This window comes from Panthera tigris, chromosome D3 (genome assembly GCF_018350195.1).
Source record: "Panthera tigris isolate Pti1 chromosome D3, P.tigris_Pti1_mat1.1, whole genome shotgun sequence".
NCBI classification, from domain to species: Eukaryota; Metazoa; Chordata; class Mammalia; order Carnivora; family Felidae; genus Panthera; species Panthera tigris.
In genome coordinates, this window is record NC_056671.1 from 57,530,250 (window position 1) to 57,546,707 (window position 16,458).

Below are 16,458 nucleotides of genomic sequence, written 5' to 3' on the forward strand. Positions count from 1 at the left end.
GACTAGAAGGATGTTCATCTCTGATCAGAAAATGTTATTAACTCTTCCAGCATTGTAATAAGGATAATTCCATGTGTCTCCTTCTTCCTACTAATTTTACTAATGTAATATTTGCTAAACTGACACAGGTAGCTATGATGTTAATGATGCAGCTCTGCTTTTTATCCAAGTGGACAGGAGTACTTTTTCATCCCGTGCAGCCCAGAAAATTTTCCTGTTATTTATTTTCATACCCAGAATAAGTAACATGGTTCTACGGCCTTTTGAGGGAGTTTACTGTCCTCTGCTCATACCTTTCCAATATACATGCTTTCTGTCTTCAGACAATGTTAACAGATACAGGCACCTTGCAGATATTTTTTAATTTTATAGATATTCTCCCCAAATGATGTGTTTATAAAAAATAAAAATTGATCGCAGGCAATCTCATTTTCTAGTATTCAAAAGTAATTCTAAAGTCGAATGTTTTTTCATTTAATTGATTACCACTGCAAATGGACTCCTTTACTGTTTTTCTGCAAATAAGCAAAATCAAAGAGATCTTGGATAAATTAGGGTGAAACCTCTTTCTTACCAACTTCAAAGTCGGTGTGATTCTTTGCCGCCTGGCCTCTCTGTCCAGACCACCAGTGCACATTAAAGTGGCCATTTGATGTGCTGAGACACCCACCATTCCCAGGGGCCGTGGAATCTTCTGTGATCTGACAAACTAGTGATTGTTTCCCTGCTTTGGAAATAAATGTCTGGGAAGAAGTCAGCAGGGTGCAGGTGCTGAGAGAGGGAAGGAATGGCCCGGTCACAAAGAGTGAGCCACACAGGTCAGAATGGGGGAGGGGGGTAAGAAAGGTTGCTATTAGAGCCCCTTGCCTATCTAGAGCTGCCATGCCTGAGGGGAATGGTATTCAGTTAGGGGTGCTCTGGGAAGGGAGGAAGTTTCGTTGGTAGTCCCACCTTAGGTTGAAAATTAACCACAGGGAATCATGTAGAAATCAGTAATACACTGGTATGGCTCCATATGTGTTTAAATGTACATGTTCTGCCTCACCTACACAAACCCATCCCCCCTTGGCTAGTCTCATGGGACAGCACCTAGGACCAGAGAGAAGAATCTGACTTTGAAGGGTAACCTTCAAAACATCCCTCCTGATGTGCTGTCTTTACATAGGATTGTTATTTACATAGGTAGATGGTTATTTACTGTTTTGAAAGGTCTTTTAAAAAATTTTAATATTTATTTTTGAGAGAGACGGCACACGAACAGGGGAGGGGCAGAGAGAGAGGGAGACACAGAATCTGAAGCAGGCTCCAGGCTCCAAGCTGTCAGCACAGAGCCTGATGGTAGGGCTCAAACTCACAATCTGTAAGATCATGACGTGAGCCGAAGTCAGACACTTAACCAACTGAGCCACCCAGGCACCCCTGAAAGGTCTGTTTTCTTTATGACCTGATGCTGGAGGGCATCCTTGAACAAACTGCAGTTAGGCTTTTCAGTTTTAGGAAATAAAGTTGTGCATACCGGAGCTTGACCTTGACAGTTACTAAGGCACTCATTAACTTTGAGCTGGATATATTTATTTCCTGGCATAATCCCACCAGACCTTAAAGTGGCAAGAAAGATTCTGCTTACTTCTGCTGTGTTGGTGTCCTTCACAGCTTGCCCTGCCTGCTGCCTGCTGCTTTGTGTATGCCAACCCCATGTCCCCACTGTGTGTGTGTGTGTGTGTGCCAGACCTGGGCTGAGACTGCAGTGAGTTCTCATCCCATTCTCCCCTCGAGCCAGGGCAACTGGTATGTCCCTGCCCTTCTATATAGAGGGAACTCTGAATCTGAGCTCGGAGAGAAAACAGCTCCCATCCGATTCCCAATGGGCACGTCTGGGAGTCCAGTTCTCTGAGAGAGGGACTGTGGTTTTGAAAAATGCAGAGTTTAACGGAGATGCTCAGGTTATAAGGGTGTATTTCAAAATATCTAAGTGGTCCAAATCCAGTCCTGTGAAGGTGGAAAAGTTTTATAACTGGCAGACTTGGGCTGCCTGAAGGAGTCCAGATGGGCTTAGTCGTGGAGATAGGTTGTGGGAAAAGTGTGAAATGGGCAAAATTTGACTTCATCATGCCAGTCCCTCCTTGCTGGCTCTTGGTACTCCTGGCAAGAGACTAGCATCTCTTTTCTTTTTCCTTTTCCATACTTCCTTTCAAGAATGCACCTGAAAGCCGTGACCTAAAGTATGGGGCTTGGGGGATGCTTCTTCCTTAAGACTGGGCTTTTTAGGAGGAGGACAGAACCTTGATTTGACCAAGAGAAAGAAATGAAATTCAAATTGTGGAAATTCAGGTGCCAACACAACCATTGGGGAGAAACTGGGGAGGCTTGGGAAGCCTTTGAAGAAGAGCCTTAGGAGCTCTGTTAAATTCTCCACACAAAAGCCTCCGAAATGCCCAGATGCCATACTGGTTTGCAAGGATGTGTCCTTGCGCTCAGCAAGTCTTGCCTCCCAGATGGACAAGCTCAGGGCGCCAGGATTTTTGAACAAACCAAAGCTTCTGTTGGCCGGCCAGCTTTCATGCTGCAGCTCAAGAAACATAGCTGGATTCTGAAGTTAAGTGGCCGTAGCAGTAGTGGGGGGTTTGTGTGTCTTTTTCTCTTTCCTAACCTTCACTTCCCTTTCCTTCCCCGTTTGCCCTCCACCCTGCTGGGTCGGCAGAGAGGCTCGCCCTGCCTCTGAGCAGAGCCCTGCTGGAAAGGATGCTGCTCCCCAGAGCTCAGCTCTCCCCACTGCTTCGAATGCCGCCTCCCAGGGAAAACGATGTCCAGCCAGCACTGCAGTGGGGGGCCCCTTGCGCAGCAGGTCCTCTGGGCCTGCCCTCGTGCTGCCACCCCTGACCCCTGCCTCTGCCTCCCGGCCCTCCTCCTCCGCGCCTGGCCCCCCGAAGGCATCACCGACCATAGAAAAGCTGCCCTATGTGCCCCACAGCCCCTTCCACCTCTTCTCCTATGACTTTGAGGATTCGCCCTTACCCACCAAGGAAAAGGAGGCTGAGGCCCAGAAGGAAAGCAGGTAGATCCAGCCACCTGGAGGCCCGTGTGAGCTTAATCCAGGGAAGGAGACAACGTGTTACTTGTACTGACTGGCTTGTCCTCTGCTGTGCGTGTGTGTGTGTGTGTGTGTGTGTGTGTGTGTGTGTGTGTGTGTGTATTCCAATCTGAGCAGAGGGCGGTGGTGGTGTAAACTAACTCCCTGGCTACTAACTAAACAATTACCAGGATTTAGGCAGGAGGCAGAGGAAAACTGCCGTGTGTTTGAATCAAAGAGCTCTTGTGTTATAACACAATTACTAAAAATGGATTTTTAAACCTAAGGTTTTTAAAAACATGCATGGTCTGACAAAATCTATGCATTTCACACCTAACTGTGTGGGGTGCATCTCGTTTGACCTACCGAATACAGTGAAGTGCTCTGCCCCCTTCCTATGCAGCGTTTTGAGTGGGATTTTCCTTCCTTTACCAGTCCCTCTGATTCTCTCCATTTGAGCACATACTCTGCCTCTGAGCCTTACAACTTCCGGTCTTTCTCTTCTAATAGGTGGGTGTCTTTATTTTCTCTCTCTTTTCTCCAGCTTTCTCCTTTTATTCTTTTTTTTTAAAAAAAATTATTTTTTGAGAGACACAGAGTGCGAGTGGGGGCGGGGCTGAGAGAGGAGGAGACACAGAATCCGAAGCAGGCTCCAGGCTCTGAGCCGTCAGCACAGAACCCGACGTGGGGCTCGAACTCCCAAACCGTGAGACATGACCTGAGCTGAAGTCAGACAATCGACCGAGCCACCCAGGCGCCCGTTTTTATTCTAATATATGCATATTTCTTTCACAGATTGCTCATAGCTCCCTGCGAGAGGGCAGTTGCCCTTGGAATCCTTTCACAGCCATTAACACAATTACATTGTTGAAGTGTGAGCACTGCAATAATTCTTACAACAATTGGAGAGGGGAGCAGAGGGAGGGCAGTGTGCAAATCGGAACCGCACGAGGAATTTTTAGCAGGTGCTTGTCCCATGCCTGTGTGCCTGCCCGACACTATTATTGCCTGGGTTAGGAGCTCTACAGAGCGGGGAATGGGCAACCAAGGGTTTGAATATCTTGAACAATCAACTGTTCAAAGTCAATGATTGATCATACTTGTGGCTGCTCCCATCTTAGAGTAATAATAATTGATAACATTTATTTATTATGAGCCAGCCCCTGTACTTTCCATGAAATTAGCATTTCAAAGCATTACTTAACCCTTAAGAAGTAGGTTATATTACTATCCCTTATTTACCATGAGGAAACTGAGGCACAGAGAGCTAGGGAAGTGGGGAGTGGTTTCTGCCCCAAGCATCCTGGCCCAGCTTCTGGTCCTAACCTGTGCGTTGTACAGGCCTCTCTTTTAGAGAGTCTGTCTCTTTCCTTTCTGGGGTCATCTACAGATAACTCCAAATGCCAGACCTCGAACCCTGGCCTCTCCCTGCCAGGGTTCTTGAGGCAAGTCCTTGTCAGCAAAATGCTTTTGCCAGAGAGTCTGTGTCTGGGGTACCCTTGGCCTGGGTGTCCAGTAAGAAGTTACGCCTTATCTTGAGTGAAGGCTTATTGGACACAGACCTGGAGAATGGCTCTTTCACACCACTGATAGAACCAGTTGCTGTGTGTCAGATGCTCCATCTAATAAAAAGAAGAAATAATCTAGAACTGTGATCATCAACCTTTTCTCCCCACATACAACCTAAGAATATTTTCGAACTTCCCTCAAAGTTTTAAATAGCCTGTCTGAAGTTTTTTGTTGTGACTTTAAAGTTGTAAAAGACGTGCTCTTTCTGTCGTACATATGCTTTAAATTCATTTTTGTCAAAGGGCACCCCGGGTGGCTCAGTCAGTTAAGTGTCTGATTTCTTCTTGGGTCATGATCTCACGGTTCATGAGATCGATCCCCGTGTTGGGCTCTTCACTGATAGTGAGGAACCTGCTTGGGATTCTCTCTCCCCCTCTCCCTCTCCCTCTCCCTCTCCCCCTTTCCTTCTCCCTCTCCCTGTCTCCCTCTTCCCCTCCCCTGTGCTTTCTCTGTCTCTCTCTCAAATAAAATAAGTATTTTTTTAATGTTTATTTTTGAGAGAGAGCATGTATGCATGCACAAGTGGGGGAGGGACAGACAGAGGATCCAAAGCAGGCTCTGTGCTGACAATAGCCCAGTGTGGGGCTGGAACTCATGAACTATGAGATTGTGACCTGAACTGAAGTCAAGACACTTGACCTACTGTGCCCCCCCGGGCACACCTAAATAAATAAACATCAAAAAAATATATAAATTCATTTTTGTGAAAACCTTGGGGTTTCACATTTAAGTGATTAAATTTTAGGAAACACCTACATATGCCTAATTGGCAAAGCCTGTCCTCAGACAAATGAGACCTTATTTCTGTCAGAAAAAGTCCAACGTCATATTTCAATTCAAATACGCACTTATGCATCCCTGTGACAACCATCTCACTCCTAGAATTGAGAGGCAAAACCGGACAGACTGGAGGGTATTTGAATTAATTGCTCAGGTATTTGCAAAACCAAAGGAGTGGGAAAATGCATTATGCTTGTTTTATTTCCATAATATCATTTCAACACAATTCATAGGTAGATGGGCAGGTAGATAGAGATGACATGTGAGGCTTGCTCTGAGGTTACTCCTGGGTACAGCAGTGCTGTCTCCTTCCACAGTATTTCTTTTATATATATGTTTTATATATATATATATATATATATATATATATATATATATATATATATATATAAACAGAGCCTGATATGGGGCTTGAACTCACGTGAGATCATGACCTGAACTGAAACCAGGAGTCAGACACTTAACTGGCTGAGCCACCCAGGGGCCCCTTCCTCAGTATTTCTTAAGGAATTCCCTCAGAAGTGAGGCTTTCCTACACTCTTCCTTTGCCTGGCACCCTGGAGGTCTTTCAGCTCAAAGCATTGCCCCACATTGATTCGGCCTCAGTGAAGGTGTTGCTTGTTTTTCCCCCTGAGAGTGGAAGGCCATCGTGGAAGGGGAGGCAGGGAAGAGAACTTGGAGACCCTAGCAGTGGCCACAGGCAGACCCTTTTTTAAGAAAAGATCAGCTATGGAACTTGGGGCTCTAAGACACATTTCCTCTTGTTTCCAGGATGGCTTTGTATGCCTCCAGGAGTGTGTGATCTCCAGTTTGAGTACCTTCAAACTACAGGTTCTCTAGGAGTCTCTTCTAGGTCTAAACTTCCGGGCTTATTGGATCATTCACATGACTTTTATGGAGGGCGTCCAACATGGCTCTTATGTTCTCCAAGAACAGTATCTGTGTACAAGTTAAGAGCTGTACATTTGACAGGAATAAAAATAACTTGGCAACCTCATCTTCCCCAGCAGGGTGGTGTTAGCCCATGATGGTCATTCTGGACTTTCTAGTGATGGTCTCAGAGCCTCTGATGGGGCTTTCCTGGATCCAGGTCCTTTCCACTTGGTCTTTGCTACTGCTTACAGTCCTAGGGGACAGGAGTAAGAGAAACATATAAATGAATGAATATACACATAAATTTACAAAAACAGCCTCATGCTTGTGAATAAGGTTTGACTTACATTTAACTGAGAAATTCTTACAATTTTTAATTATTTGACAGGAATTCAAATGCTGTATTAATACTGTTTGCACCTATTAGTTTTCTGATGTTCACTTACTGTGGTTTTCAAGGGGTCTGTAACTGCTCAGTGGTTGAGTGCAGCAGAACTGGTTATAGCAGGCACCAACTGATTAGTCAGTACAAAGAACCAACGGGAAAAAGTACAGTGAACCGAGTGAGATGTATGATCCAGTTCGTTTGGCTGAAATTGAGAAGCAAAATTGAACAGACTGTGAGGTATTTGAATTAATTGCTCAGCCATTAGAAAAACCAAAGCAGGGGGAATATGCATCATGCTTGGTTTTATTTCCATAACGTCATTTAAACTCAGTTATGGTAACGTAACCCTCCTAAAACATTCTACAGGATGTCCACTTCGGGTCAGAAGGGGGTTGTTTTAGATGCTTGCAGGGAATAACAAGCCAAGGGTCCAGGCAGCTGGGTGACACAGGGCTGGTGTCTGGGCCCCGGGGCTCTGTCTCCCTGAGGACTCCAAGCTCTTGACGGCAGCCTCCTTCCCTGCCCATGTCACAGTGCTTTCTGCCCGCTTCTCTCCCTCTTCTTTGCTCCTGAGTTTTTTTCTCCCTTCTCTACTGCTTCCTTTCTTTGTATGTTCCTCTCACCCTTTGCTTTTCTGCCTTCTCTATGCCCTGTGGTTTGGGAGCTCTCTTAAAAACTCAGTCCAACCCTCACATGGAGAAGCAGTTAACCTGTTAGGCATGTAGCATGTTGGGTTTTTAAAGAGAAAAGAAAAGGGATGCCCAGAAACCATGTCCCATGAGAGTGATGTGTTGGCTGAGGATGATGTCGTGAAACTGTGTGATCGGAGTCTCCCTCTGCCTGGTGGCATGCCTGTGTAGTGACACAGGCCTGACCTGTGATGCCAAATAAATAATAAGACCCATAGCTAAGCAGACCAGACTTAGCAGCACAGGGTAGAGTTGGGGTAATAAAAATGTTTTATTTATCATTATAATGATATAATTTATGAGGGAAAGTGGAAAATATCTCTCTCTAGTCCACTTTGTAAAATAGCCTGTTTCTGATTTTTTTCTACACATAGCTTTTGACCTTTGTGAATATTTTTGTACAGTTGAAATCAAACTATAAATATTATATTCTGATGTTTTATTTCAGCCTGTATATAAACATTTTCTATACTATCATTTACAGAATTGGCCATCATTTTTACTCATTGCATAATATTCCGCGGATTATGGATCACACGTTTTAACCATTCTTGTGTTGTTACCTGGTTGGGTAATTTCCAGGTTTTTTTCACCATGGGCTCAATAATGCTCCTGTATTGCCATGAATGACATTTTCAGTATACAAATAACCATAAGGTTATGCTAGCTTTCCAAAAGGAGGCTTACTCTGTCAAAGGATATCCACATTTGAAGTTAAGGTGCTTCCCAGAATGCTTAGTGCTGGTTTCTGTTGATGGGAGTTTGAACTGGATTCACTGTGTGCAGGAAGGTCTTTGTGCACTTATCGCATAGTGACCCATAGGGTCTCATGCACCCAAGTGTCCCCAACCAGTTTAGGAGAAGCAGTCAGCCCTGACTCGCAGCTGAGTGGGTTGAGAGGCAGATCATTGGGTCTCATCTGTAACTAATCATGAGTGTCTGCCCCCCCCCCCCCCCCCCCCCGCCACAAGGGCTTCAGGTGACAATTTGTTTTCTGGGAACACACTGAGTGATAATAAGCTGAGGGACAGCTATTCTGAAAACCAGAAAGAAAACTCTAGAACTTTACTCATCCGGAAACTTGTCAGAGATGACTGGGAAATGATAAAGGCTCATTTAGACCTGGTGGCTGTACTTTGGGTTCAAAAGCAGCATTGGATGAAAGTGTGAACACATGTACCTCTAGCCAGCAGGCCAGTCCAGCAGGTCTGAGGACATTTTCTCCTTGGTCACTGGGCAGGTGACAAGATTACGTTTAATGAATGACACTGATTTGGAAATACCTAAAACAGACTTTTTAATAAGATGTTTGTTTAGCTAGTCATTTGGTATTTTCTACAGATCTTTGGTGGATTTAACATTAATTGTACCGCCATGAGAGGCAAGAAGAATCTTCATAGATTCAAATGAACATAATTGGGATTCTTTATGTTAGCAAAGAATTTTAACGTACATTGGACAAACAAGGAAATATGAAGGTTTTATTTAAACCCCTTGTCGTAAATCTCTCTGCCCAATGGTTTTGGCCTTTGGGAAACCTGTCTCATGAGAAATAAAATGAAGCAGTTAGTAACTCTCTTGAAATGAGAAAAAGCACTAATGGTTTTAGCATTTCCAAGCCTGTTTTTCTTGCAAAAATGAAGATAGTTTGCTAAGTGTTATTCAGTTACTGACTTGTACTCATTTCTCTCTCCTTCCACCCTGCTCCCTACCTTAAATTTCTGCACTGTTTAGATACAACAGCTTTGGCAACACCTCTTATCACTCAAGACCTTCTGGATCTGCTGTGCCCGCCACCCCCACGTCATCTCTTTCACCTCCGCAGGAGGCCAGGCTGGAAAGGTGAGTTTTATAAGAAGGAAGCCGATGGCTTTACCCTCCGGTGGAAGAAATCAGTTTGATGAAGAATGACTAAAGGAAAAGAAATACAAAGCGTAATCCAAAGTATTTTTCTGTACATAATACAGTCCAAAGGCAAGAATATTTTCTTTCACACTATTTACTAAGTAAATATTTTATTAGAAATGATATTTTTAATGTCTCATCTCCCTATGTTCTTTCCATAGAAAGTATAAAAAATTTTGTTCCCAGTTACTTAAATGTGAAGGGTTTGATTGATCTATGAAAAACTGTTCTAGAATTTGTGTAAGGTCTGCATTTGGTCCTATAAACATCAGTTTTTATCTTTGAATGAACAATTCTATCTAAGTCAGGAGGTAGTGGGCCTATTAAGGTCTGTACCTTAATGTAATTAATCCAGGACCTACCAGAAGGGAAAAGAATTGCATGGGTCCATGGAAGGAATTTAACTTGGCAAGAGTATTAGACCACTAGAAATTAACTATTACTTCTGGAAGCGAGTGATTGCACAAGGATGTGTTTACAAGGAAAAGGTAAGACCTGTAATTTTAGAACAATTAAAAACAGTTACCCTTATATGGCAAGAGTGCTGAGTTAGGGAAGACTGGCTGGGGTTCCAATTAGTCACTGGGAAGTTATTTAATCCTTGAGGGTAAAATGCCAGTTATGACAACTCTTACCTTAGAGGGTGGTTTTGATGAGCCACTGAAAAGGTACTCATGAAAGCATTATGTGAACCCCACCGTGTGGGTCCAGTGGGAAGTGACAATATGTGATGACAAGATATAACACCCAGCAGCGTGTGATTGATCAGAAATTTAGACATGAGCAATTCAAAATGATCATTTGCCTCAAATCCTGAATTTAAAACAAACTCGACCTGTATTCTATACTCTAATCATCTGTGTATTCTGAAGTGTGTTTTGCTGAACGTGGCTGGTGATTAGAGGTTTGGTTGGGATGTAGAGCAGGCAAGACCTTACAGCCCCAGGATGAGGGGCTGTCCAATAAACTTTGCCTCCCCACACATGGTGTTAATTTCTAAGATGACACATAGGCTCCACATTGTCAAAATCTCAGGTTTCACAGCCCAGCATGGCCCTGGGCTGGGTGTATCTGGGCTTAGTAAGATCTTGTCCGTAAGATAAAAAGTTGATTTCCTTGAAGACACTGTACCCTTCGCCCTAGGGCACCTCTATTTGGGATCAGCTGAAATCACTGTGGTCCCAGAGAGGTCACCAGTGAAGAGGGTCCTTATCTAATGGGATGGGATATTGGGGTCCAAGTCAGGAATATTAAAGTTTTACTGATGTTACATCTCACATCTTGTTCCTGCTAGGCTGCCAGCTCCTTGGGAACAAGAACCAGGTCCCCTTCATTGTTGTGTCCCCCTTGGTACCTGGGGCCTGACTATGGCAGAGCCACAGTAAACACTAGTTGCAGGATCAGGTGAATTACCCACTCATTGGTTGGGGAACAGTGTGGAGGTCCCTAAAGTTGACAGGTTATCAGGATGGGAAGTTTATAGGTTTCCAAAGCCCTGGGCTTTAGGGGAGATTCCCCTATGGGTCCCCTTCCCATCCCCTGGAAACCCAGGTCCAGGTTTGAGCTGGAGGGTTAGGGGTGTAGGCTCTGGAAAGACTCTTGCCTGTGTCTCCTTCCCTGCTTGATCTGGCTGAGTGTCTCCTGGGGCCTGGGAAGGGGGGGGGGGCATTGGGTGGGAGCATTAAAAGAGGCAAGATGGGGCTGGATCCCAGAGAGCCTTGAATGCCCTGGGGAGGAGGTGATGCTTCATCCTGAGACATCAGGGGCTGTTAGAGTTTTGAAGCAGCAGGTGGGGTGCCCTAATCTATCCATGAGTGGAGCCAGTGGGTCGAGGCTACAGGGACAGGGGCTGCTATCTCTGAGTCTGAGAGGGCTGACCATGCCTAAGAAGGGAAGTGGCCATGGGGCTTGAGAGGAGCAGTGAGTTGGGGCAAACTTGGAGGAAGGTGGGAGCAGGGGAAGCAGAATGAGTGAGGGTTCAGGCTTGCTCAAGCATGAGGATGTTAGAAACTAGGAACGGAGACAGAATTTACTGGAAAAAAAAAAAAAAAGCAAATCACAGGTGGAGATGTTCAGCCTGGGGCATGCGAGTCATCAGGAGTCTGTATGACACCAGGGACACAGTGAGGGTCCCTGGGGATAGGTGGACTCAGTGGTCCTTGGCTTGAAGAAGTTACTTACATGAAATCCCTCCAGCCAGCCTGCATGCTGAGATCTGGCCACCAGAGAAGCCAGTAATGGAAGCCTTTCTTTTCTTCTCCCCCGCCTTTTTTTTTTTTTTAATGTTTATTTACTTTTGAGAGAGAGAGCATGCACAAGCGGGGAAGGGGCAAAGAAAGACAGAATCCGAAACGGCCTCCAGGCTCTGAGCTGTCAGCACAAAGCCGGACACGGGGCTCGAACTCACAAAGCATGAGATCATAACCTGAGATGAAGTCAGATGCTTAACCGACTGAGGCACCCAGGCACCCCAATGGTAGCCTTTCCTTTCCAATTCCCTCTTACAGCATACTCTGCTACAGAAAGTTCTCTACCTGAACCATCTGTTGTATCCGCTAGCAAAGAAAGCTTCAGAGTTACTTGCTTTACATTCGCATGTTTTTTCCCAATTATCACCATTTATGGCTTCACTAAACCATGTGACCAATCATTTGAAACATCAGATATGCAGTTCCATTATTAAGACCAGCAAGCCCTCCAGCCTGGCCACCCCACCACGTTTTACTCTGGCCTCACTGGCTTATATTTATGATATAAAAAAAAGAAAAAGAAGGAGGGGTCCCAACTCCAACTTATATTCGTATACATCACCCAAATGTACAATGTAAGTTGTATTTATTATAATATGTGGTTTTACACAGTTTAATTTTTTTCATTTTTGACAACTGAATTATTTGTATGTCACTCATCTATTTTCACATTTACAGCAGTTTTCTGCCCTACTAAGGTGTGTGATTGTTTTTACTGAAGTATATACTTCAGTAATTTGTAAGATTGTTGAGATGTTTTATATACCTATAATTCTTGAAACCAAAAAGAAAAACTCAGGAAAGGCATTAAAGTATTATGAACAATAGTTGCATTCTTGTAGTGAGAACCCACATTTTATTTTTCTTTTTTTAAAGCTTGATGCTATTTTTTTTTAAGTTTATTTATTTATTTTGAGAGAGGGGGAGAGAGAGAATCCCAAGCAGTCTCCACATTGTCAGCACAGAGCCTGATGTGGGGCTCGAACCTATGGAACCATGAGATCATGACCTGAGCCAAAACCAAAAGTAGGACGCTTAACCGACTGAGCCACCCAGGTGTCCCGAGAACCCACGTTTTCTGTTAACACACTCCTGAAAAATTAGATGCATGTCAGGGTGCTGTGCAGTACTGGAAAGATCTAGAACTCTTTCCCCTTGGTTTGGAAATAAGACTCACTTCCCTTAAGTCCTAGGAAAATCAGGCCAATTAAAACACCCCTTCAAGCAGGTCAGCCCACTTTGGAAATCCAACTAGCCATCATTGTGAGTTTAGTGTTTTCCATATTTTTCCCAAGCATGCTAGTATGTTGGATGTTAATCAAATTTAGAATGATAAATTGACCTAGAAAGGAAGAACTGAAGAAACAATATACAAAATTAAGTCAAGGGTATTAAAATGAATCCATCCCCACATCTCCTATTATGACTTCGTTTATAGGGCTGTCGTTCAGAAACAATGTAACATTAATTTTCATGAAATTGGAAGTTGAGCTGTGCCAAAACAAAAGAAAATAAGAAATCCAGAACTATTTGCAAAGGCCCTCTGGGATACAAGATGCCACTGTTTAATGAAAGCAGACTTTCTAATTGTTTCAATTTTGAAACTGTGCTTTTTGAGTGGAAACATTCTCAATATTTTTAAAAGAAGAATTATAGGAATATTTGAACCATTCATGTCGAATATTCAAATGAAACAAAGAAGCAAACAATAATTACACCACAGCAAATGAGTCTGGGAAGCTGGGAAGGGCAGAGCCCATTCTCTTTCCATCCCTGCAGTGACATCTCCATCTTGTGGGCCTTTTCAGAAATGGCGCCAGATGCTCGTTCGGTGTGGTGACCGCAATTACTGAGCAATGACCGTGAGGGGATCAGACACAAGTCAAGTGCCTGGGGCTGAAGGTGCTTTGAGGCCATCAGTCTTGGCGCTGAGTCTGGGGAGTGCGCTGATAATGAGGCCCAGCTTGTACCATGAAAGGGGGTATTAGCAGGTGAACACAGTGAGTGCTCTGTGTGGAAAAGCACACTGGAAGAACCCCAGATCCAGATTTTAGGGACCAGGAAGGACGTCACTCATTGAGCTGAAACCCGAAGGATCAGTGTGTGCCTTAAGTATTGATTCTGTTCTGTCTTCCACTTGCCACAGTACTGCTGGTTGTAAATGACGCTGCTGTAAATGACAATACCCTGCCTGTTCTACAGGTTAATATCAAGAGTCTTCAGAAAAGTTTGATGGCGTGCCTGGGTGGCTCAGTTGGTTGAGCGTCCAACTTCGGCTCAGGCCATGATCTCACAGTGTGTGAGTTCGAGCCCCACATCGGACTCTCTGCTTTCAGCACAGAGCCCGCTTCAGATCCTCTGTTCCCCTTTCTCTCTGCCCCTCCCCCACTTGTGAGCGCGCACATACTCTCCCTCAAAATAAACATTATTTTTTTTTAAATTTTTAAAAATTTAAATAAAAATAAAAAGTGAAAAAAGGTGGGGGGGGGGGGGTTGCCTGGGTGGCTTAGTCTAAGGCTGGGTGTCCAACTTCAGCTCAGGTTGTGATCTCGTGGCTCGTGAGTACGAGCCCCGGGCTGAGCTCTGTGCTGACAGCTCAGAGCCTGGAGCTTGCTTTAGATTCTGCGTGTGTCTCTCTCTCTGCCCTTCCCCCACTCACGTTCTGTGTCTATCTCTCAAAAATAAATAAACATTCAAAAAAAATCTTTAAAAAAAATTGAAAAAGAAGAAACGCTTGGGAATTGTTTGCCCTGTTTCGTGGCCCCAGCAGAGAGAGTCTCCCTACTTCGTGGAAGACAGTAAACCCACATATGAGCAGTGGCACCTCTGTTGGGAGTGATAACGGATAGTAAGGATGGGTAAAGGATGCAGCTTTGCATTTTATTTTTATATGGGCTTTGCATATAGGTGCATAAGGTGAAGGGCTGTACAATGAAAGTGAAGCTCCCTCCCCAGAAGCGACGACTCCTAGCGATTTCTTACGTGTATGTCCAGAGACATTTATGTTCACGTAAGCGTAGACATGTTTCATCTATCTTTACGCACATGGTAATACCCTGCACAAAACTATTGTGCGTTCTGCTTTTTTGCTTAAAACCTGCATCTGGGTTCTTCCCCCCTGCAGTACTTAGTTGTTGTGTTGTTTTTAATGTGTGCATCATACTTTTTTCTCTGGATGCTACTTCATATACCCAATTCTGTATTCATGGGCCCCAGTGTTTTGCTGTGACCAACGATACTGCAGCATAATTCTTTGTCCATGTGTCACTTTGCACACGTGTGGTTGTCCATAGGATAAGTTCCTAGAAATAGATTTAGTAAGTCAATTGTTTACGCATTTTAAATTTTGATTGATTTTTATCAAATTGCTTTTCATGAGGATTGTACGAGTTTTGATTGTGAGCCATGCTGAGTGAGAGAGCTCGTTGCCCACCCCCATGCAGAAGGACCATTCACAGTCTCAACCATTGCCCACCTGGTGGTGAAGAGTTCTCTGGTATTAAAATTTAAATGTGCACTTCCCTTATTATGAATATGGTTGAGCATGTTTTCCTATGTCCACAAGCATTTAATATTTCCTTTTCTGTGAAATTTTGGCTCATGGCCATTGAGTTCTTTTTCTTACTGAAGTGTAGAGGTTATTTATAAACTCTGATAAGAGTAGCAGTTATTTCCCTCAATCATTAGTTTTTTATTTCATTTCTGGTGCTTTTGCCAGGCAGACAAATTTAAGTTTTATGAGTTAAATTTATTTATCTTTTTGTCTTCTGGTTTTGTGTTCCTCGTGAGGACACCTTTTCTCCCCTGCATGCTTCCAGAATTTCAAGCTGCAGTTTTCACATTGAAATATTTTATCTAGCTGGAAGTTATTTTGGCATATATTGTGAGGCAGAGATCCACCTTAAATGTTTTCACTAGTTTGCAGACCACTTATCGAATGAACAATCGTGTCCCTACCGATTTGTCATGTACCTACAGGAATCCAGATTCATGTATGTGTCTGTGTTCAAACTGTTCCCTTAAGAGTGTGTCCCACCCCCTGGCTTCTGTGAGGCTGTCAGGAGCTCTCCTTCCTCCCAATTCTTGTCTTTATCATGCAGTCAGTAGTCTTTAAAGTAGGACTTTGTCCCGTGCTACCTTGAAACAGTCCTGTTGTTTTTGTCTTCTGCTATTGTGCAGTCGTTTATGGTGATGGACAGTGCCAGAATAGAGGATGGGCGATATCTGGGGAAGCTGGGACCCAGCAGCTAGGACTGGGAGGAGGGGGGCCTGCTCTGCTGAGCTGTGACTTCTGTCTGCCAAATCAAGCTTCCCCTTGTGGGCTCTCCCTTCTTATGACCCCCCTCAAGACCTGTCTCTGCCACTGGGGCGGTAACTCCTCCCTCAGAATGAAGATGTCCGTTTCCATGCATTTCCTGCCTGTTTTCAGTTACATCAGGTTTTGTATATATTACCTGCCTGGCAGGCCTTTTGACTATCGCCCTGAGTATAACTTGCTGGTACCTGTGTCTTCCTCATCCTAATCTCCTCCTCTGTGTGGGTTGTCTGTTGTGCATGGATCTGTGTGCTTGTGTCCTCTTGTCCTAGTCAGCTTTGGCTTTTATCATCTCTTGCCTTCGCTCGTATCTACGTGTGCCTCAAGGTTTTACTTGTTTGGATTTAAAACCATTGATTTTTCCAAATAGATGATTCATATGTTTTTCTGGGTCTCAAATACTTGCTGGCTGTGTTCCATCACTTGACCTACACCGTACTTCCTACAAAATTGTGTTGTGGAGTCAAGGGCACCATCGTGCAATGGAGCTCTAGTTAATTTTCTTTTTTAATTTTCAATTTAAATTGGTCGAAGTCGGTTAAAAAAGACACCTCAGACATCACTGAGAAAATCCTGAAGAGCATATAAAATAAGATCAAAGGCATGTTCTTTTTATGTGA

The 16,458-nt window shown here is 44.0% G+C and overlaps 1 protein-coding gene across 1 annotated transcript in view; it reads left to right on the forward strand.

Annotated features, from left to right (window-relative positions):
- The window catches only part of FHOD3 (formin homology 2 domain containing 3), a 469,133-nt gene that overhangs the window by 344,170 nt on the left and 108,505 nt on the right, over positions 1–16,458 (forward strand). Inside the window, 1 exon segment of the mRNA XM_042961930.1 lies at positions 9,104–9,211. Coding sequence (XP_042817864.1) covers positions 9,104–9,211 — 108 coding nt within the window.